Source organism: Poecilia mexicana, unplaced genomic scaffold, assembly GCF_051168715.1.
Source record: "Poecilia mexicana isolate PSO_F unplaced genomic scaffold, ASM5116871v1 scaffold_20, whole genome shotgun sequence".
Taxonomy (NCBI): Eukaryota; Metazoa; Chordata; class Actinopteri; order Cyprinodontiformes; family Poeciliidae; genus Poecilia; species Poecilia mexicana.
Window position 1 is genome coordinate 15826033 of NW_028263389.1, and position 24180 is coordinate 15850212.

The 24180-nt window shown below is 37.9% G+C and overlaps 1 protein-coding gene across 1 annotated transcript in view; it reads left to right on the plus strand.

Annotated features, from left to right (window-relative positions):
- The first annotated feature begins 551 nt into the window (after positions 1-551).
- The window catches only part of pou6f2 (POU class 6 homeobox 2), a 97390-nt gene continuing 73761 nt past the window's right edge, over positions 552-24180 (plus strand). The window contains exons 1-4 of the mRNA XM_014984101.2: positions 552-894; positions 1512-1613; positions 1837-1985; positions 8481-8668. Of these exons, the coding sequence (XP_014839587.2) occupies positions 8497-8668 (172 nt within the window). The 5' untranslated portion in view covers positions 552-894; positions 1512-1613; positions 1837-1985; positions 8481-8496. The remainder of the gene's footprint in view (positions 895-1511; positions 1614-1836; positions 1986-8480; positions 8669-24180) is intronic.

A 24180-nucleotide genomic window follows, 5' to 3' on the forward strand; every position in this document is an offset into this window, starting at 1 on the left:
GTTTCCATTGTTGTTTATTTTTACCTCCAAGCTTTTGAAGCTATAGTGTTAATGTTTTCAAATAAGGCAAGTTTTGTCTTTAGTGTTTTGGACTTTTTTTTTTTTTTTTTTTTTTCAAAGAATGGCACACCAATAATGGTTTCAACAATCTCAAAATGCTCCAAAAAAGGCATGGCTATGTAACTGGTGAGATAATGCCTCATTTCACTAACACACACAAAAAAAAGCTTGATAATTTTAATCTCATAGAATTTGTCTTTTTTGTTTGTTGCTGCTCCCTTTAATTGTTTTCAGTTTTAGCAAATTTAACTGGTTTAAGTAAATCAGATTAAACGTTTTTCCCCAGTTGGGATTAAGTTATTTCTATTTGCTATATGCCTGAATAGAGGCAATTTTGAAGAAAAAAATATATAAAGAAAAATTTCCACATGTCTCGGTTGTCCTCAGAAGCTTAATGTGACATTCATAAGCAATCACACATCATACTGTCCAGGAAAGAGATGGGTTCTGTGTTCCAGATATGAATGTGTTAGGGTGAGAAGTGTGCACATTAATCTCAAAGTTACATGTAAATTTGGATCACGGTTCCCTGGTCAGTGACCAATTCTGTAGTAGGGTTGGGGTTAGGGTCTAAATGTCCGCTTTCAGTGTCACTGAAAGAGTTGTAGTGTGGTCGCCATCCAGAAGACGGCGCCACTGGTGTTGCTTAAGCGGAGCCACCTAGTTAATACAAAAAACAAAGATGGCGGACCACCCCAGATAAAGGAAAGCGAAAAGGTCGATGGATTCCGGTATGGGACGCAAAATGCACTTTATGCGGTTCTATTTTGAAATATAAACACTCGACAAGCTACTTAAACTATCACCTTAATAGCAACGAGCCAGCGGCGCAGCGTAAGTAAACTTTATACTAACTCATTAATTGATAACTTACATACTTAGCACATTGTGAAAAACAAGAGGAAAGATATCACAACATTTACCCATGTCATACAGTTTAAAAGGCAATTTTCACAAATGCTATGGAAGTAAGAAAGTAGACCAGGAAGTTATCTTTAAAAGTGTGAAAGCTAAAAATACTATCAAGCTTGGTGGTGGTGGCGGCAACATGCTGTGGTACTGCCTGTGGTTCAAAATCACTTATTCATTATAAGAAAATCTATCTATTATTACAGAGACATTTTTGATACTTACGCATGCATTTTGTGCTCAAGGTTAAAAACAATTTGTTTTGAATTTATTTTAATATTACACTCTGAATACCTTAGAGTGAAATATATTGATGTAGAAATTCCAAGAAACTACTAAAAAGCAACTTCTGATCTATATAAGGGTTTTGTTCATTCATTTTCTTTCCTCAAAACCCAAAAACTTTCCTGACTTTGTCATACATTTTCACAAAGACACAAAGTCAAATTAACTTCATTGAGTCCAAATGTCCAAACAAGTTCAGAGATCTTTTTAAATGTAAGTTGTAATATTCCTTGACGCTACTTTATGCATATTTGCAGACATTCCTGAGGAAGATGTTGAAAGAACCCTTCAGATATTGGTCGACTCGAGCGGCTCCTTTGTCACGCTGCTGACAGCCGTAGTCCAGATGAATGCCAAAGGTATGATTTGCCTCTTCTTTATTGAGATTGTCTCACACCTCCGTCTTGCCTCATCCATCCTCAGGAGAATCCTAATGTACTGATACCGAGGGGGAATTTTTTTTTTCTGTACAATCTGCTTAGCAATGATTTATTGATTGCTGCTTCCACCCTTACGAAGAATTACCGATCCTTTTTGGGAAATCACATTTTCACACCTTTCATGAGTGTGTATGTGGCACAGGTCTCCAGAGGCAATGAGAGGGGGGGAAACTGACTTTGAGGAGCAGCTATGCTTGAATCTCTGTGGTGTCGCCCCTCTGCTGCCAGCGGTTAATGGTTTTCTTCTGATTGTCCGACTTTCTTCCCGTTAATCACTATTTTCAGTATTTGGTGAGTAAGTATCACCTGATTTCATATGTATTCATTCCTTCTCCAAACCATGAAAGCACACTGTTCACTCATAATGATCACAGACTAGCCCCTCTAAGGCATAAGCAGCTGATAAACAAAAAAGGAAAATAATAAAAAACAACCCTTGCCCACATAGGAGGAGTCATATTAGTGGACTGAAAGCTTTGATGCTCCAGAATGTCAGCTCCACGGATCGATCTAGCACAAAAACACACACACACACACCTGACCAATCAGAGGCGCCTATCTGTTGTGGACCTGCTGGGCACGGCGGTTTACAAGCTTCAAAGAGCTCCTTTTAATACACTGCTTTGATAGCCCTCAGCCTTCACTGGCCCCACCGACTATCCACCGGGGAGCGTTTTAGCTTTAGTGGGGGAGAGAGGCATAGCTGTTGATCATATTAACAAGCTTAAAAAAATAAAATAAAATAAAGTCAAAAGTATCACCTAAAGTTTTGGGGGGGGATTTTCAACATTTAATGTTTAATCTAAGAATGGAAAAAGAGAAATCGGAGCAACTAATTTTAACAATATTTTAAAAAGATGCATCTTTGTGTTTAAGTTTCTGAAATGAATAGTCGTATATTCACATGCATGAGGAAGTTTAGTGACAGTAGTAAATGTCTGTGCGAGGATCAATTCAAATTTAGCAGGATATAGAGAAACAGTTTGGTTAATAACCCTAAGGGGGAGACAAACTATCATCTACCAAATCCCATTAGGCGTCAGGATCTAACTCAGTGCAGTGAATTCACATAGATATAAAATAATTGGGCTGTCATATTTTTGGTTATTATTTGTGTTTGCTATCATAAAAAAAAGCCAGAATTAAGTTATTTAGATGCATTTCAGATTTTTTCATTTGTCATCATTATCTTGTTTTGACATTTTCAGGTGAGTTACTGCATGCAGGATGAGACTTCAGAAGAAAAAAACATCAATATATTTTCTCTTTTTGAGACCCACGTAAATTTTTTGGAGCTTTAAATTACTTGCACGTAAAAGTGGATAAAAAAAAAATGAAAATACTTAAAATACTTTTACTCCAGCAATTAAAGCATTTTACTAATGCCATATTGTTATGTCATTGGCTGCATGGTAGAGCTATAAAGTGTACATCTGCTTATTAGCACATTCCAGCAAACAAGATAAAAAAAACAATAAAAACATAAATATCAATTATTTGTGTTTTAGCTGTAATTAGTTAGCCCTGCCAGTTACTGGTCTCTTGATGTACAGTAAGATCTAGAGGAGCAAGTGGCTCATGAAAAATTAAAAATGCAACCACTCAAAAAGTTGTAGTAGGTTACAATATATCTAATATGACAGTCAGAAAAGTAAGAGTGCATCTGTTTATAAGTCCTTTTAAGTTGTGAGTGAATTTCAGCTTTATGCTGGTTCTCATCATATAAAGGCTCAAGAAGCAGTGGATTATCTTTTCACCTGCTGAGTGTTATATTATTTTAGTCACGTAAGCAAAAAAAAAAAATGTTGAAAAAGGAGGATAGGTTTGTCTGAATTGGAGAAACTTTCATTATTTCCAAGTTTAAGAGCAGCTCAACCATCAAATGATAATTAAAACAAAAGACTTTGCTCAAATTCAGCTTCATAACTTTAACTTCTTACTGCAAAATCTTCACTTTAATTTTAATTTTACAGATATGATCTCACACAGCAAGATTTAAAAAACATCATTGAAAAAAAAAATCAGGCAAATAAAATAGCTTTCTTTCATTAATGGAGTTGTGCAGTTTTAAATACAACAGATTATGTCTAGAACAGTTATAAAAGTATTTTCTTTACATGTTTGGTTTTAAATGAAAATTCCCCATTTAGTTCCTTTCAGCTCGGGGAAGTTGATAAGACCAGCAGCACTTAGCAGAGATATCTGATGACTCTCAGGACCCCACTAACTACTGATTCTGCTGCCTGTGAGGGTTTGAAGAGGGGGGCGTTGAGTGTTTTTTCTTGTTCCTGCAACCTGTTCTAGCGTTGTGGCCACCCTGATCCAACAGAGAGGAAATGAGACAGACCTTGTCCCCCATTATTGTTTAATTGGGACATAGTAACAGTCATACTCAATGAACTGTTTTACATTTTAAACATTGTTTTTTTTTTTGTGTGTGTGTGGTAGGTTAGCAATGCATAGTGCATAATTGTGATGTGGAAGAAAAATTAGAAGTGGTTTTCAGTTTATTCTCAAATAAAAACAGGAAAAGAGTGGGGTGCATTTGAATGCAGTCTATACCCCTTAATTAAATCATGTACAACCAATTACCTTCAAAAGACACCAAATTAACAGTCCGCTTGTGTGTAATATGATCTCAGTATAAATCCAGCTATGCAGTGAGGGGCTCAGGTTTGTAGAGACATTTGAGACATGAGGCTTAGAAGAATAAAACTGTGGAGAAGTTTAAAGCAGGGAACCATACCAGGCTTTGAGCAATGGCCAATCAATTGTGAAATCAAAGAAAGTGCAACTGCAAACCTACAAAGACAGTTTTTTTATTACTTTATTTAACCAGGAAATATCCACTGAGATTTAAAATTTTGTTTACAAGTTGTCCTGGGCACAATAAAATCAGCTCAGGTCAGAACATCCATAAAAAAAATTAACATACTATTAAAAACAACTAAACGGTAAGGAAAACTAAAACAAGTCCAATGACATGTTCAGTAGAAAGAACAATTTAGATAAAACAGTTCAATTTATATGTTTGATTATTTAAAGTGTTTAGTAACTATTTTAAGCTCAGTCAATAAAATTTGTTCCTTCAAATCTAGCCGATTTTGGAGCAGAAGCAGAAAATCTGCAAGAAGTCTTGGCACTACTGGCAATAGGAACAGCTTTTGCAAACAAAAGTAATAAGCACCTGTATTTCATCAAACATGCAGGATGTTAGAAATTAAGGGAAAAGGCCAGGAATAGCTTTACAAATGAGGATATGTGCACTGACAAAGCAGACCATCCAATAATGAGTTGGACTTCTAAGGTTTGTGATGAATCTCAAAGCTTTCTGTGATTAAACACTGTAAGGAGGTTTATATGTACTGCATCTCTATAATCAAACTGTCAATAAAAGTTGCTAATTTCTTTACCTGAAAAGAGAGACAGGACTTAATTTAGAAGAAAAACCTTTCTTTAACCCTAATGTGTTTTTTACCAGCTATTTCAGAGAGAATTATTAATTAATGTAGCCATCTACCTACTGAGTGTGGTTCTACACAACTCTACTCTGAACCAACTTTAAAAAATGACTCTAATTTGTTACAACTAATTTTATTAGTTTTTTATTAGAATTATTCAAATCAGAATTATAACTTGAGCAAAACTAATAAAATTAGCTGTAACAAATTTGAGTAATCCTTTCAAGGTGGTTCAAAGATAATTTTTTTCAGCGTATGTGTCGTTTTCCTTTACAACTGAACACTGGGTGAAGTTGCCATAGCAGGACGGCCCCGGACTCCAAAAAGTAATGCAACACAAACACAACACAACTGTACCATAAAGCAAAGAGAATGGTGCTCAAGGTTAAAAACAATTTGCTAATTTGTTACCTGTAGTCAAATTAAGTTACTTTATTTACATTTGCATAACATGACAACTTAAAAAATGCACTTGGATAAACTTAATTTGATAACTTGCGATGCGACCAGTTAACACAACATATTTCACTGTTGTCACTGTTGAGTTTTACCAATGGTGGGCATGACTCTTAGACTTTAAACCGGTGACTCCAATCCTTAGCCAATCAGTGACCTGCAGTCTTCTGATGTCGTGTTTTCAGCCCAACTCTGTGTGCATGTAACCTCAGTGAAGTAGTTTCCGTAAAAGGGGATTGGTACCATGTAACCGTTACTAGTGTAAAACAATTATACAAAAAGGTACTGGTGGAAAAAGGGCAATGTGGGCCTCTATCCTATGTCACGGTTCCCATGGTAGTGGCTGAGTCATGCTGTGGAAATGTCGCAGACGAATTTCAGATTTTTCAGATATTTATCAATAGAAAAACTGCAAAACCTTAGATAATTTCCCCTCCACTTCACAGTTTTGCAATACTTTTTGTTAGTATCACTTCAGCTGTAATGTGACAAAATATGAAAAAAAAAAAAGTTTAAGGGGTATGAATACTTTTATGAGGCTCTATAACTTTAAAAATTGATACCTAAATATATTACACAATCACTAATTGAAACCAGTGATGGAATCCTTTATAAAAAACTTTTGATGTTTATTTTTTTATGTATTTTTTACAAAGGTAATAATGTTAACCCATCAGCTGAATTTTTAAAACACACATCCAGTTCGATGGCATGATTGCAAATAGGCGAAGCTCATCTTTTGGATGTAATTATGTGCTGTGTAAGATGGTGAGAGATGTGCTGCCCTGTTATCCTGCAGCCTTAGAGGCCAGAGGAAGATTAGAGCTGTGATCTCATTCCCAGCACTTGTTTGGAGTCTGTCAGGAAGAGAAATGCCAGCATTAGAGAGGTACCGCCACACTCCTGATATGATGAAATAAGAAGAAAAGGGGAAAGGGAAAAAGATGGAGGGATGGACAGAAAGGACCATGCCCTTCTCTGAAGTGTCAGTAGCTTGTTTATTCTATTTTTCATTGTAGCTGCTGGGGCAAAGATTCCCATTTTTCCTTTATTCTTTCCCCTCCACCTCCTGACAAAAAAGCACTGCTCTCATTTTTTATAGGTCTTGCAAACTCTCATGCCCCAGTGAAAATTACATTGTGAAACGGTAGAAATTTCAGGGCCTGCCTGTGCTCTCCGCTGTCCCTCGGAGCTTTCAAACAGTCAACAGACTGTGAAGAATAAATAATAAAAAACTATTGATTATTTTGATGACTGCAAGATTCAATTAGGTATTAATTTTGCCCTCCAGTGGACCTATCAAGCAACTCAAAGGAGAGGCGGTGGGCGGTGGGAGGCGGGGGGGTGGGTCCGAACGCATGCAGAGCGCGGCCAGGCTCAGACAGAGGGGAAAATGTGTTTACGGCGGCAGGCGGAGAGGCGCATCGATGTGCAGCGTCCCACATTTAAGTGCTCCGCAAATGAAGCCCTGATGAGTAGTGACATTGTTACCAGGGATATGAGTATTGACCAGTCGGCTCACGGATTTTAATGACAGCTTAAACTACTTCTATTGATTAACATTTTCATAGATTATCATGTGTCATATCAGAAAGGGCAGATTGCCGTGATGGGCACATTAAAAAGGCCCCTCTGGGCAGCAAGTCATCGACTACCCTGATTGACGCAGGGGATTGTTGATGCACGCAAAGGATGAGGAGGGGATTAAATAAGACCCTCACCCTCCTCCTTTTTCTGTGCTTATATATATATATATATATATATATATATATATATATATATGCATGCTGGTCACCTGAAGTGTGCTTAGACATATTTAGGTTGGAGCTGATTCATAAATAAGAAAGAGGGCCGTGGTTGTGCTGCGCCTCTGAGCCTGAGGTGGGGTGAACGCTGTCTGAGGAGCTTTCTAGTCAGAAGACACAAGGGGGAAGAGACAGAGGGAGGGAGAGGGAAAAGGGAGGAGGTGACATCTTCAGGGGTTTTCTTTGGAAGTTACCTCCGGCTTGAACGCGTGGTCGCAATTCAGACACAGAAAGGTTGAAGAAGCGGCTCCTGGTTGGGTGGGAAGGACATTCTGACTGCCGGGTTGTTCCATGGTGGCTTTGCTTTGAGCTTGCTGAAACCTCGTTTTTCACGTTTTCTTCTGGAGCTGGGCGAGGTAGGAAAAGTTGTTTTTTTTGGAACGTTTTCTTGAAGTGATTCTAAAATTAAGTTTGTAATACTTTAAATGTACCCTGATTATTTTTTTTAGTTATTAATGGATCACATTGTTTTCCACTTGACCGATTGATGCTTTTTGTTCAAAAATGAACATAATTGGCTTCATGTCTTGCTTAAAGTATATACTGGCTTATGCATCAGAGCAAGATGTCACCTTTAGTTTAACTTTATGTCCCCTGAACATGTGAAAATTGACGTAATTGATATAAATTTTAGCTCACACACTTCCAGATTCATTTATTTGTCACCTCACTGTAAATAGCTGCCATCTCTGCTTATGGCGAAGACGAGGCACATGTCAGGTAGCGGTGAGCCCTGGGAGATGAATGTATGGGCGTTTTAGGTCTGCAGGGCGCGATGGCAAAGCCACGCGATCCGTAACAGCACTTCACCAGGCAGCAGCCGGCAGGATCAGCGGGGAAGCACCAGTCTCGGATAAAAGAGGGAGCCGAGGAGGGGAGGGAGCAGGAGAGAGAGGGAGAGTGATGAGTGAGCAATAGGAAGGTGAAGCTGGGGTGTAGAGAGAGAGAGAGAGTAGAGACGTAGAGAAGGAGTCGCTGAGGGTGAGACACTGAAGCAATCTAACCAGGGGCTTTTTCTCTCTTTTTTCCCCCCTCTCCTCCCTGTTTCCCACCTGCGCTCCCAGCTCCCATCAGGATCCGATGATTACAGGGCAGCTGAGCAAGCCGCTGCTCTCCCTGCGCAGCGACATGAGCGCGGCAGAACTCCGGGCGGACGACAAAGCGGCCACCCCAGACAGCGATTTGAACGACGAGACCCTGCTTCTGCCCTCTGAGGCCACGGACAGAGAGGGCACTCCCAGCAAGCTGTACGGTAAGTCCACTCCGCACACCTCCGGGTCCACCAATCGACCGGCTGGGCTCCGACTGAGGTCCGCTCGGAGTGGAAACACAGAGCTGCAGGAGATGGGACAGGTGCAGAGTCAGGCAGAAAACTAAGTGCATGAACGAGCAAGTTGAACTTTCTTAGTGGTTTATTGTAGAAGTGTAGAAACTCTTTTTTCTTTCTTTTACTTAATTTTTCAAGCTGAATGAGGAAGTTTGTGTTGAAATGGCTATACCCAAAATCAAATAAATTTAATGTAGTTTTTGTTGAACGTTTTCAGTGTTTTGGTTTAGTTTTCTATAAATAGAAATATATTCCTGCCGTGGTTTATTTTTAGTAGCACCAGATCTACATAAAATCTTTTAAAAAGTTGAAATTACTAATTTGTTGTGCTTCATTAGATAGTTCCCCCTCAATAAAATTCAGGAAGAGTGATAATTATAATTGAAATTTATATCAAATAGGTTATAATGTAATGCTGAGTGACATTAAAATATGTCCTATATAGATGTATTACCTTCATAATGTAACTGAGGTTTTCATTGTTATTCTAATATATAATTGTTGTTCTTGCAGATTGAAAATTTCATTAATAAATACAACATTTCTAAATGGCTACTTTGAATATCTCCTAAACAAATTAATTAATATATAATATATTTAGATATACGACTCATTTTTCATTAATCAGTCATGTGGAGTGATTCAATCACTGGACCTTGTTATGAATCAATAAACCAAATGAATGAATTAATAATCTGGAAGATTTTCTAATTAGAATTTTTAATTAAAGAAAACGTATTTGAACCCTTAGGCCTATATTTTATGGTTATTTTTATTAGAAATATAACAGGACGACTGAAAATTGATACTGACATGACGTTGCTTCCTGAGTCTTTAATTAATGTGCTGCAAAGAACAAATAAATTACTTTTGAATTTATGACTTTACTGACAAATGAATGAGTTTCCCCCCTATAATTAAAAGATTCTAACCGTGTGACATTTTCTTTTATTGATGTGAGATTTTTTTGTGCGAAGCTGTTTAACCAAATATGATCCGAAGCATATATAGAGCTCTTTTTCTTATCTTTTAATATGTTTTATTGTTATTATTTGTAGCTTTATATGTTACTACATTTGTTAAGTGGATAATGACAACTTTAGAGTATATTTTTATGCAAACTTTGCCTGTTTTATTTCTCCATCAGAAGTTGTGTACATCCCTGCTGCCGTGCTGTGTGAAAGTGTATAATGTGTCATTCGGGAGTTTGGCATCCAATTATTTTTGGGGTGGTTATATTGAATTTACACTGCAGTAAACTGTGTGTTTTACTTGTTTGTCAGGATTTAATGAAAGTTGTTAAAGGGACTCACTTGCTGACTCTTTGTATGTGTATGTATGTGTGTGTGTGTGTGTGTGCGTGCGTGTGTGTGTGTGTGTTTATGTTGCCTGGGAAGTGGCAGAAAGTATGCCAGAGATTCTTTGGATTGAGGTTGCCAAACATTTGAGACAGAAAAATAAACAAAGAATTTGGAGGCAGTAGAGCCAAATATTCCTCTGACTTGCAACTCAGAGTTAAGCTCTCTGTTAAATTTCAGGAATAACCTCGGGCTAGTCCTCTAAACGAGGACAGCACGCTGCAGGATTTGTCTCGAACGCGTTGCAATTTGGCTTAATAAGAATCAAGTCTTTTCTTTCTGCCTGTTCGATCAGCTTTTATCCGACTCCTCTAGCGTTTCTCACTTAGCTTGTTTTGGCTTCTCCTTTCATATACATTGATGCCATTAGGTGCTCAACTTTTCATTTACCCTACTCGTATTTATTTCTGCATAACTACTTGTAAAATTTCATGCAGAAACACCTGGAGGTGTTGGGATAAAAGGAATTAAGAACTTTTCCTTGAACAGTTCACTCGGAGATGGACGCTGCTCAGTCTGCATGTTGTTAATCTGAACCACTCCCGTTTCTGCGCGCTGTGAGCGTTGTGGGACGCTTGTCCCTGCCCAGTGGCAGAGCCTTGGGCTGTGCCAGCAGCTGCTGTGGTTTGGGAGCTGCTGTCCTGATGACTTGTGAAGAATTAACGGGCAAATCGTGCCCTGTGCTGGGGGGATGCACGGGAGGAAAAGAGGGGGCAAAAGAGAAACTCTCTGTTTTTAAAAGCTTCGAAACTAGAAGATGCTTGATGTGATACTTTTTCAAGATAATTTGTTTTCCCTCATGTGAAAAGATTTTTTAAAAATTAGTTTGGTTTGTCAGTGTGAACATTTTTGAAGCATGTTTTTTATTTGATGGGTCGCATATTAGATGCTATGAGGCTTTTCCAAAACAAAGGTTTAAAAAAAAAACTTGTTTAAAAACAGAATGATTCTTCAGATGTACTTTAAACTTCAAATCTATAAAGACATTTTATAAAGCGTGGAATATTTTGGATAATATTATTGGTTCTGGTTGAGTTCTATATGTCAACATCTATGTTTGAAATGATGCTTAGACGTTTGCACAGCACTGCTTATTTAATAACCATGAATGGCACGAATATGGAAGAAATTATTCTGCAAATTTAAACCAGACTTTACTGAGTTTCTATGGTTCTCTTCATGTGGTTTTGAGCTAAGAAGAAGCCACAATATTTACATTCTTGCAGTTTTCTGGGGTAGGGTGAAGAATTAAGAGATGACGCTATCTTCTGACTCTCCACATTGTTCGCATAAATATATTTTGCGCTCTGATAGAGTGATCCAGTTTCAGGATTGACAGACGCTCTAACCAGCTCACTGTGTTGTGGACCTTCAGAACAAAGTTCACAAATAGTTTATATCCGATTTTAAAGGTGGTCACATCTACCACACAATACCTCAACTTTAATCATTAAATAAAAAAAGTAAATATTTATTTATAATAGTTGTATGTAATTTCCATCTGTGCTAGAAGTTGTTTATTTACATCTAACATAATTAAACTTAAAAGTTAAGCTTCCATTCTTTATTTTAAATCTTATTTATTTCTGTAAAACAGCAATGAGAAAGCAGGAGGTGAGGCAGGCAGTACCGTTACCTCTCTGAAGGGGGCGTAAATGAGCGAATCCCCTTCTGCTTTTCTTCCAACCAGAAAAAAATCAAGACAAAACCACTGGATAAAAGTAAAAAATATCAAGTGCTGTGCTTCCTGAGTTTAGGTGACTTTGGAATGAACAGAAAACAATTTCTACATCCAAGCTTAAAAATCTATATAAAAGTGAACGTTTTCACCAAACTACTTAAATTAGTGAGTCTTCAACTGGAAATTATGTTGCGTTCACCTAATTGATGATTATGCAACTGCTTCCTATTATGGGTTGCAGCTTTAAAATCTTCAAATGAGATACAAATTTAGCAGAATGTCACTTTATTAGCATTCTTCATTCCTGTTAAAGCCTAAACCAAGGCTTATTGCTGAAGATTTTATTTACCAAAGCAGTTTTTAATTTGTCAAAAATAAATAGAATAAAGCTGATATTTTCAAATTTATACAGACCAATTCATTAAATTATAATATTACCAAAAAGCTCATTTATTTCAGCAACTTTACCATGTAAGTAAAAAACAAGATCGATCTGGGTTTTTTAATTATTTTATTGTGTTTTAAGAGATGCCTCTCCAATTTACTACCAGAAATAAGCTTCAGGTGAATGGAAACATTTATAATTGAAATCTGCCAGGGATATGAATAAGTTGGGGTTTTACTGTATACATTGACTGTGTAATTCTGTGAAAGATTTGCAGAAGAAGGTTCACTGGGTTTCCTTGACATTATCATTAAATCTGTGTGTGAACGCTAAAGTTTTCAGACTTTTTTTGAAGTTTTACCCAAAGTCTGATTAAAATGACCCTGCATGTATTTTCCTCTTCGAACCTACCGTAACATTTGTGTCTCACAGAGTTAATGTACACCTTTCACATTAGTGTCTTAACGCTGTTCATACAGTAAGGGTTTGTGGCAGTATGAAAAGCAGAAGTCAGCTGGTAGTAAACAATCGCAGCACTCACGTTTGTCTCCAGTATATTGTCAACCTTCCACAGCCTTCACATGCTCACTGCCGTGGTGAAAGGGTCATTCTCCTCCTAAAAGCTTGCCTGTGCAAATAGTCTTCCACTTCAGGTAACAGGGGCTACGAGGCACAACAAACATCCTGCTGCCTTGTATTTATTCCAAGTAGAAGTGGACATTAGGTGGGAAAGCTGTGGTTAGTGGGGCAAGCAATTTTTTTTCTTTTTTTTTTTTTATGAAAGGACAAGATGGTGTTGGATGCCTACAGTTTCTGTCTTCTCTTCTCAAGCAAATCTCCCCCCATCAAACATCAACAGACAAGATAATAAGACACTCAGAGCACAATTCTGTATTATATTCAGCAACCAAAGACTCATCTCTTGTCAGTTTGCATTTACTCTCCCAAGGATGTGACGCTTCTATCATCATGCTGTCAAAGAGAGCCAGGCTGGAAAGACAGGAGCACTCATTTCATACACTTACTGTCTGCATGAAATGGTCTGCACTTATACGGATTCTGCCAAAAATGATGGTACATTTTCACAAAGGTCACCTAGAGACCCCCCCCACCACCCACCATCCCCCTTCCCAAAATGAATCTTCATTGATTTCTAGTATTGGAGGTCATTCAGCTAAAAAAAAAAATATGTCCACCATGGAAGGTACAGCTACCCTAATGCAGTTTTATCTTATTTATTTCACTTTTTTCAGCGTAATTAGACTTTATGTACAGATTGTGCACTGGAGCGGTGAAATGTGTTTCAGTTGGGTTATTTAACACACAACTGAATCCTTTAAACATGTGTAGTAGTGCGTGTTCCTGTTTCACACTCATTTTAAAAATGACTTCAGAAATTTAATCAAATGTTTTTCATTTCGTGCTGTCAGCATTACTTTTATTTGGAAGATGAAAACTTTAGCAAAAATTATTTTTATTTGTTTTGATTGTTTGTTTTTGAAGTGCATGACCTTTGATAAACAAAACAGCGTGGGTGTGATATTTTTGTGATACTTCTAGTACTAAATTTGCCTCTGTAAAAAGAACAAAAAAAACTGTAAGTTTAAAACATTTGCGCTTGGTGCTATGCAGGTTGGGTTCCCAGTGTAAGAAAACTTTACGTTTCACATCATTAAAAAATCACAAAGTGCTCCACAACATAATTTCAGCAATAGAGTATAAGTAAAAACCAATAACAACAACATAGAAAACAAAAATAAACGAAATTAGAAAACTATGAAGGCGCATCAAGTTACTTCTGTAGCATGGCTTTGAATTTGCAAATATAAAACTTTAAATAAGAAGCTATATAAAGTGCCGGAGTGGCTAAAGCTTAGAGATTAACACAGCCTGTCCCTTCCCAGCTTGCTGCTGCACACTGTTGGTCAGCTGGTTGAAAGAAGGCTCTGAAAATATTTCTATATTGTGGCAAATAAATAGACACACAATCAGTTTCAGTTGGAACAAACACATTTTATATTTGTACAAATATTAAATGATTGAAAAACAACGTGTGTGTGAAATGATGGTGCTGCCTTTAGTGGGAAGATGTATGTCTGCTTTTGGTGTGAAAGAGAAGTTAATTTTGAAACATTTCTTGCTTTTTAATAGGGTAACTGTGTAGCCTCGTGTGTACTAAGTAGCTGGTGTGAAAGCACGCCAAAGTTTTAAAAACTTACTGTTTCAAACTAAAATTGTGTGTGGTTTTAATCTTTGTGCATACGTCCAGTGGCTTTTTTGAGATTAGTGACGTGGCTCTATACAAGATTATAAAAGTACAGGTACCAAAGTTAAATTATATATGCAAAATTATATTGCTTTTTCACGTCATAGGGTGCATTTGTGGTGAATGCAATTTATACAAACACTAACAGAGAATTTATAGCTGAAGTTGGCATCAGATTTATGGTGTATGATTTGATGCTAAATTAAAGTATTTTTAAAACACCAGGACAGTTCTTGACCATCTCTGGTTGAAAATCAAATCTACCTAGCTAGATAGATTGGCTGTCTAGACCAATCATACATATTTTGAGTGTGTGAGGACGCTGCGGTACCTGGAGAGAACCCAGTCATGTATGGGACATGCAGAAAGACCCCGGGCCATGATTCATATGCAGTCTTTTTGCTGCAAGGCAACAATGCCAATACAATACTTGCCCCACTGTGTTAGCTCATAATTAGTTCAATGTATACCGTAAACGTTAGAATTTTTATTCAAGGTTGTCATACCATGACAAGCTCATACTAGCCCATGCACAGCACATGTCTTACATAAAAGACCATCTTTCGTGCAAAAAATCTCTTTCATCTACACGTCAGACATAAAGACACACAAACGTGCGCCGCTGGAGGCATGGGTTCTTATTATTTTTGTGTAATCAGCTTAGTGAGCAGGATGCATGGTGGGAAAGGCTGCTTGCTAATGCAAAGAGCCCTGTAATGTTGTGTGGTGAGGTTAAGTAATAAAGAGGCGCAAACCCAGCGCTGAATGGGCCACGCCGAGTAAATAAGAGCGGATAAAGTAGAGCGAGAGGGGGGAACAAGTCTCTCCCCAGGAGGTGGATCTCATTATGGGGATTTCAGCTGCCTGCACACACTTGAAAACAAGCCTAATGCGTGCCTATAAAGCAGGTGTATTACATTTGCTAATGTACCCGCAGTGCCCATGGCTACACCAACACAATCACTGCGTGGTATGGAGGACAGGGAGAGAGGATGAGTACAAAGTGGACTTCTTGTTTTCATAACAAACAACAGCAAAGGTCATCTGGCTGCACGGATGCTTGCTTATGCAGAAATGACTTTGAGAAAGCACACAAAACTTCAAAATAATTGACAAGATAGTTCAACCCATTGCTTGTGTGATTACTTTTTTTTTTTGTACGTCTTGAATAGAAAGAAGAACATTACAGGTTCTATAGACAGCTGGGGAGAAAGTAGATTGAATTTCCCTACGCATTTACTTTAGCTATGTACTTTCTTTAAGTTGAAGAATCATTTTGAAAAAAATAAATAAAGTAAATGTATGTGTAGCACATGCACCATAAGCAATATCACCATGCCTTTCATGTAGAGCTAACAAAGAGGGATCCCGTCGACTGGCATGGACACGGTTGGTGTTGTTGAGATGTAATTGAAGCTGCAAGGGTCACATTTTCAGAATAGAAATTACAGTCTTGTCTTTGACTTGTGTGGCGTGAACCAGGAGATGCATCCCACAGCCCTCGTGTCCTTCACAAGCCTTTATTATTTATAACGTTCCCTCTTTGAGCAATGACCAGTACTAATGCATAACCTTCTGTCCTTCTGGCTGATTCGCTTCCTTTGAAACCAAAGATTGAGGCAGGAGAGGTGGGTGTATTGGAGGATGAGGCGGGGGTGTGGGCAGGAGAAAGTGGGGAGGGGTGGTGTTGTATAGGGCAGTGAAGATCCAGGCTATCGAGAAGTTATTATGTTTTTTCCCTTTATATCTCAGGATGTGGAATAACGCTGCAATGCTTCTTTTCTCTTGAATAGAGTTATAGGCTTCAAAGCAACACTATTTCCTGCCGTTCCACCTTCCATTATTAGCGTGCTCCTCTAGAATAATGTGACGGGATTGGTGGAAGAGGTTGGTGTGCTTTAGCCTCCACCGTTACCAACACATGAGCACACAGTCTGAGCTATTACAATGCTTTTCATAAATCAAAGTTTTTATTAATCATTTGGTACTAGAGTGATCCATTGTTGGCCATTGTTGGATCTCAATGTTAGAAGGAACAACTGAGAATGGGGAGGGAGAGGAGAGGCAAAGTGGGACATTGGTCGCTGGATAGCCTGGAGGTTCAGGCTGATGTGTTGAGCATGACATGTGGGTGTCTGGCCCCCCACCTACCCACACACGACCACAAACGTTGCGCTGCTGGCCTCACGCCCCACCGGCTACTGCTAAATGTCCTGCAGTTGACCAGACACAACTCAGCAAGCGTTTTTTTTTTTTCTTTTTAAACCAATATACATTTAAATTTGTATTACAAGAATAATATTGTACTTTTTATTTTCTCAGAGGTGCACAATGCTTTGAAAGCAAAGTAATTGTCATGTTGTGAAACACTAAGATAATAATGATCGCAGTTTTCCAGTCTTCACTCTTTTTTTTTTTTACTGTCACTCTCTGTAAGCTTCAGCATATTGCTCAGTATAATCAGATGTGGGATCAAGCACAGGGAAACTACATCCAGCTGGTCAAGTATATTATTCCAATGCAAAGCAAAAACAATTGGCCTTTTAAAACAATCATTCCTTAGGTTTGTGATTTTGCACCTATTGATGTTTAAATGTTTTTCTGTATGTTTTTTAAAAATGTAAATATTACAAAAGGAATATCTAAATATAATGTATTTTATTACATTATATAAAATAAAAATATCAAAATACATAAACTATGAAGAAATAAAATATAAATTTAAACTATATTCAGTATAAATGTGTGAATTAAAATTTGATGATAAAAAAATGAAGTGTTATATAAATTGAGTATATTAATGTAAAATATTCAAATTTTAAATATAAAAACTATATAATAACTAACATGTATAAGTAACATAAAAATAAATATATTATAAACAAGCAAAATCTAAATGCCAACGTTTTATATATCAACATATAAATTATAAACAAAGCAAAAAAAAAATTGATAACAAATAAGTCATATATGTTATGAAATTATATATATGATATAAACATATAAATATATGTAATAAAAAATAATATAAGTCCACAATATAATACAAACTATAACAAAATATGTTTATGGGGAACAGGATTACTGATAAAGTATTTAAACTATATTCAGTATAAATGTCTGAATTCAAATTTGATTATAATAAAAATAAAATGTTATATAATATAAAATATTAAAATGTTAAATATAAATACTATACAAACTAACATATAAGAGGAAACTATTATATTTCCTACTATAGGAAAAATGTTAAATAACAGCTTGTTAAAATCTCAGCATTTTAGATGGTAAAGAACTTAACAGATGATTAAAAATAATTTATGTAAAACTTCTTGAGAGAAAAGTTAAAAACTTCAACTGTCGTGCACTTTAGGTTTGAGAAATAGTCTCAGCTGTAGTCATATGAGCTGCAGCACTGCAGACGAGGAAGAGCTGAATGACACAGAGCGAGACGGAGACCTTTTTTCATCACTTGGTGGTCGGCAGCAGAATCCTATTTACAGCAAATATCATTTAAGTAATTTAGAGGAAGGAGTGACAGTGAAGCAGGCATCTCCTAAAAGGCTTACAGCTCTCTAAAGCTAGTCTTCATCACGGCGCCCCACCTTCTCTGATGGCTGTAAAAGGATGAGGGATAATTTGGATTATTATTTACCTCTTTCATCCCTGAGCTAATCAGGTTGACATTGCTTTGGGAACGAGGCGGACGCTCTGTGGTAGATGTGCTCATGGGCAAAGTGTCCGAAGTCCCCTGTGAGGAGGAATACCTAAGCCCTCTTTTCCCCTTCTCCTCCTCTATCTCCCCCTCTCCATCATGCCATCCCTCCTTCTTGACCTTTGAATTTGGCATTGCCTCTTCCCACCTACTTGCCTCCCTCTGGTCCCTCTTGTGCTTGTGCTGCTTCCAGCTCCACTCCAACATGAAGGGAGAGACAGGTAAGAGCTGAAGCAGAGTACCCTCCTGTCCGAGAGCCTTTAGGTGTTGACCCGTGTCTATGAGGTAGAGCTGGAGTGCTTGCATGTAGATTTCCTACCGATTCATCAGAAACTTGCAGGACACTGTTTTCTTTTGCTTTGCATTCAACATCTTTAACCATCAGATATGCATATAATTCGTATCATCCTTTTTTCCCCTCTCCTGTCCTTCCTCTTCCCCTTCTGTCCTCCTGAGTCTGTCCTCCACTGCTTGAGGCTTAATGATCACCTCAGAAATAGTCACAGAACTGCTGAAGTATAAAATCCTTTTTGTTCAGCGTACTCCATGGCACCACCTCCTGTGTAATTCCCTAACTCTGTAATTCCACTTTGAGCCAGAATAATGAATGAGATAGATTTTTCCTCCCCCTGTAACGTCTACGCCCTTGCGCGGTGAGGAATCAGGTTTTAATGTCGAAGGCCGGTGGGAGAGCGCTGTGGCCTCCTCTCCCTCTTGGCCCTGCGTTGCACTCTTAATTAAGGAAATGACAGCTCTCCTAGCACCAGCAGTAGCGCTAATGTAGGTAATAGTGTTACAGGCAGACACTCAAAAGTCAGTCTCTGGTGATTTTCTATCCCCAGAATCACTATTGACCTATCCCAAGCAGCCTCTCCACCTCAGCCTCTAAACAGAGTATTACTTTGGTCCACAGGGAGCCATCTGACTAAGAGCACCTGGAGTTATTGGCAGCAGATTATGCTCTGTGTTATTGTTAAGGGCTTTGGTGGGGGTAATGAAACTGAGCTAAATCACAGGTGATTTGGGCTCTCTTGCATTCTACAAGGAGTTAAGTAAATCACTTTAAAGCTTGCACTTCATACTTTCTTCTGCTTGTGTGTAACAGTAGGTTGTGGTTTGCCTGGGAGACATGAATGGCAGTGAAATGGCCCGTCTCTCTCAGCTCTCTGTAATGCCAAATCATTTTTTTTCCAAGTGGTATTAGCAAAATCAATTTTTCAACATTCTGGGACAGTAGGTTGTGGCGTATTGATGGAATTAAACTTTGTGTGTGGTGCGGTTGTACTCCATCGGAGGGCATCCTTTGCGCTTCAGCAGCTCACAGATACCTGTCAAACATAAACGGTCAGAACCAGAGTTCCCAAAACAGCAGACCGCAATCCAGAGCTGATCCCAATTCACAATTTTACACTTTTGAAGCCTCAGTGTGGGGATTTAAGTTGTCATCTTTTATTTAATGTTACAGCAACATATTGATGCTTTGCAACTATGTCACTAAGCATGCTTTAGCATGATGACAGATGTCTGAAGTGAGGAACGGGAATATTTAACAGTGATTGTGATTGTTTGTGCCAATGGCTTCTACCTGATCAAGTCAAATTTGTTCAACATCTGGTTGGTGTTCACAGACAACAGTTGGAAATATCTATCTTAGAAATCGGCCCATATTTTCTCCTTCCTGACGTGTTTGTTGACTTGATCAAATTGACTTTGCCTGGATTTACTCTTTCATTGGATGCAACTTATAATTGTAAAAAAGATGCTTACCAGTTTTATTTGTACATGGTAGGTTACATGATGATGGGGCTTTTTCTCCATGCTTGTGAATGATTAAACATGCACCATCTCCAAAATGCAATAGTATAAAGTATCTTACTACTCATCCTTACAAATGAAGTACATGATCGTTGGCCTTCTTACCTTGTTAAAAATGTTTGGTGCCAGCCCTCAAATGCATCGAGTTCTGCCAGTCCTTACGATTTCTGCAGCTATTTATCATTGTCTCTTTTCCTCATCAAAAAATACGAAATAAAATGGCCAGTTTTGTTTGTGCAGGCTACCGCACAGCCATTTTTGACAATTGTTACTGTGAAATCAACTAAATATCAACTGTTTGACACGCTTTCTAGGAGTTAACACTTTCTGAAGAGCATGACATCATCTGCAAAGGATCAATAGTGAAAAGATCCAATGGTGAATTACTGCAATGATGATTTTGACTGCAGTTATGCTACATTTTGACCACATTTTTTTCAACATAATCTCATTTTAACTGTAGTTTTTGGAATATTTTATTTTACCAGCAAAGACAGGAAAACCTGGTTGACATAGCAGTATGAGTCACGTTGATTGGGTTTTTGTGTGAAACAATTGAAGGAATGTTGGGGAAAGCTATATTTTAGTCTAACTGTGGATGCAGGGGGACAATAATTTGTTAAATAAGGGGGACAGGTCCCCTTCACACCTAATTATTGTGATGCCTATGCTTGATGTGCGCTTTAGCATCTCGGTCAGTTAAATCTGTATCAAGTGCGGGGATCAGCATTGGAAAACCACTTTTATATAAAGATTGTGCACAGATGGCCTTTGAAATATAATACCCTGCCATTTTTTAAATTCAATCTCTGTAAGTTTGGGTTTTTGCGTAGATATATATTATAGTCATGATTGGTATTCGATATCTTGCGAGGTTCCAATTTTGCTCAAAAAGTTTTGATGTATACAAATAAGAAGTCTTAAAATATAATTTAATCTAAAATATATTCATATAAAAGATAACAAGTTAAGATATATTAATTTTAAATGTGCAGTTGAACCTCTTAATATGATTACAATTTTCTTCAAATACAAGTGATGAGCTTGAATGTCCAGGATGTCGTTATTTGTTGTGCCGCTGCTCCAGGTGTTCCTCCTGTGTGGTTCCTCCTGCTTCTCCTGCGGCTGGGATGCAAAACAAGTGATGACAAAGGTGCTCACCTCCAGAGTTATCAAAGAGATGTGCACAATATTCAAAAGCTTACAAAGTTTGAGTGCAGTCACCTAAACATTGCTGTTTCATGCATTATTACTCCAAAACTTTATCAGACTTTGGGATTGCTGTGGTGGCGCAGGGGTGAAGCACAACCCACATATGCAGGCCTTAGTCCTCGTTGCGGCCATCACTGGTTCAAGTCCCGGCCTGATGGCCTTTGCCACATGTCTTCCCCCTCTCTCATTACTCACTTTACTGTCTAGACACTCTCAAATAAAGGCTGCTAGAGCCGATAAAGCCTTAAAAAAGAAAAAAAAGTTAGGAAACTTTCAGGACTTTGAAGGGCAGATTCAAGCAAGTGTTGGGTTTTTGACCTACTGCAGAATGCTTTAGGATAGAGAACACCATGACGTCTTAAATTAAGTCATCATGAAAGTTTTGACTTTCCTAAAAATGAAACAGATTTTGAAAAAAGGTATTTTTTTTCTTCAAGATTTTCTAGAATTAAATTTGTAGTCAAAGATTCCACTTTAATATAATATATAAAAATATATAAAAAGAAACACACACACACACACACACACACACTCATCATTCACTTTATTAGCTACATCTTGCTAGTGGGTTGGACTTTATTTTGCTTTCTTATCTGCCTTAATTCTTTTTGGCAGAAATTCAACAAGGTGTCAGAAGCAATCCATGAGAGATTTTGGACCATGTTGACATGATATGATCACACAGACGCTGCAGATCTGTTAGCTTCACAACCTCGAAAAGAATCTTCCTTTTACTACATCTCAAAGGTGACCCGACTGTGGAAGCCATCAGAATACAGTGATTTCATTGTGTTGTTCGAAGTAACCGGTTTAACTTGATCTGAGCTTTGTAGCATAGTGCTATGAGAAAATGGGTGCACTGTGGTCATAAAGGGATGGATGTGGTCAGGAATGTGTTTAAATGACAAGCATTGGGATTATTGGGTCTAAAATGTATTAAGAAAATATCCCCCAAACCATACCACCATCGCCACCATGACCTATTCATGCGTTCATTTTTTTCAATGTTGATTTGTCTAATTTTGGTGAGCTTATAAAAATTGTAGCCTCAGTCTCTTGTACTTAACAGCTGCGAGTGGCACCGGGTTTGGTCTTCTGCTGCTGTAGCCCATCTGCTTCAGGATGTAACATGCATCGTGTTCAGAAACTGCTGCTCACTAGATATTTTCTCTCGTTTTTTTGTGCTGTTCTCTATTAGTGGTTGTGTTTATCTGAAATATCTCTAAATCAAAAGCACTTTGCACTTTTAATGTTGAAATCATAATTTCATGTGGTCCGTTTTTGCTTTGTGTTAACCTGTAATTATTTCACTCAGCAAACAATTAGTAATGTAATTAAATTTGATTCTTTAATCCTTTTGAAATTTTAGCATTAGTTTTATGGATTACATTTCAAAAGAGAGAGACAGAAGAGAGAGAGGGGGGGAAAAAATGACCGACAGCATCTTAATAGCAGACTCATGCACTCAGCCAGACATTTTCAAAAGGCCCATTATAAAAATGGGGGCCGGCTGTTCAGTGTGAATAGCTCGAATCGTTACCAGGGCTCTCTCTCGTACATTTGACAACTTACATAATGCATTTCCACTAAAATAGCTTAAGTGTTAAAGCTTCTTTTATGGGCAAAAATTGATTCATAAATGCACTGAGGCGAAAGCTAACGCGAACACAAAGCTTTCAATAACACCATTTCATACAGACTGTCAATGTACGAAGCCGCTGCATTAGACGAGGTGGCATGCTGATTGCTTTATGAAATCCAGGCTAATTGTTTTGTGCTGCAGTCCTTGGGGCACCCTGCATTAAGACAGGCCGAATGAAGTCAAATAAATATGGCTCTTTGCACCCCCCTTTCCATACACACACACACACACACACACACACACGCACACACACAGATCGCAGAGGCCTTCTGCCCTGCGCTGCATTGAAAGTCACTCTCCAGTGGCCACTTTGGTGATCAATGCAAGCGAATTTATTTGGTGGTGGATATTGGCAATATTTCAGTGACATAAGTCACATCAAATTGGACCCCGTGCTCTGCAATAAATATAATTAGTTCCCTTACATAAAGGAGTATTTTCGATGGAAATGTCATGTCGCTGTCAGCGGGAGTTTAGATTGACAGCAAGAGAACGACCGTTTTCGACTAGTCAAGGCCAGGACGTATGTTTGTAGGCTAAATGGTCTTTAAATCTTCAATGGAAACCTTCTATTTAGGAGCACTTGGGGTGTTTAAACAGAACCTGCGCAGGAAGTTAAAAAAAATAACACATTGAATGTTCTGCTTGAATGTGTTTCCCCTGTTTTTACTATCGTTTGGCCTCTTCTTTCATCTCCCCTCACATCAATATGTCCATTCATTCCATTTTATCCACAGTGTGACCTGAGTACAATCACAGATTCAAAGGAATTTCTTTTAAGCAAAGGTTTGATCAAGAAATATGCTTTTCAGCCCCTTTTGAGTGCAACATTAATCTCCATCTAGAAATACATTAAAGAATCACTCACGCGGTTATTTTTTAAGAAATGAAAAGCTTAACATGCACAAAGATTCTAGTGATAAAAGAGGAATTGAAGACTGACTCCCTGGGTGTTTCTGCAGTCAGCTATTAAAGAAATTACACAAATCCTATGAGGGAATCTGTGCATGAGTATTTATTTATTATCGATTTTTGTCTCCTGTGATAAACATGTTAACGCTACAGATATTTGTGAAGAGATGAAGCCTTCTAAGTTATTGTGAGATGATGTGATGAAAGGCATCAAGCAATCGTTATTGGGTAGGACTCCCACTCTGCTTATCAGATAAAATACATTATTAATGAGCAATATCTTAACGAAAGTCATCAGCCTTACTGTTTGGAGCTTATTGATCATTTTATTTTGTCATGTTCTTTTATCATAAGCTGAATTCCCTCATTTGGCTAATTGATTTTGCTCTGATGGTAATCTGATAACTCACCGCCTTTAAAGTCACTCAGTAGGGCTGCTTGGTTTTCTGTT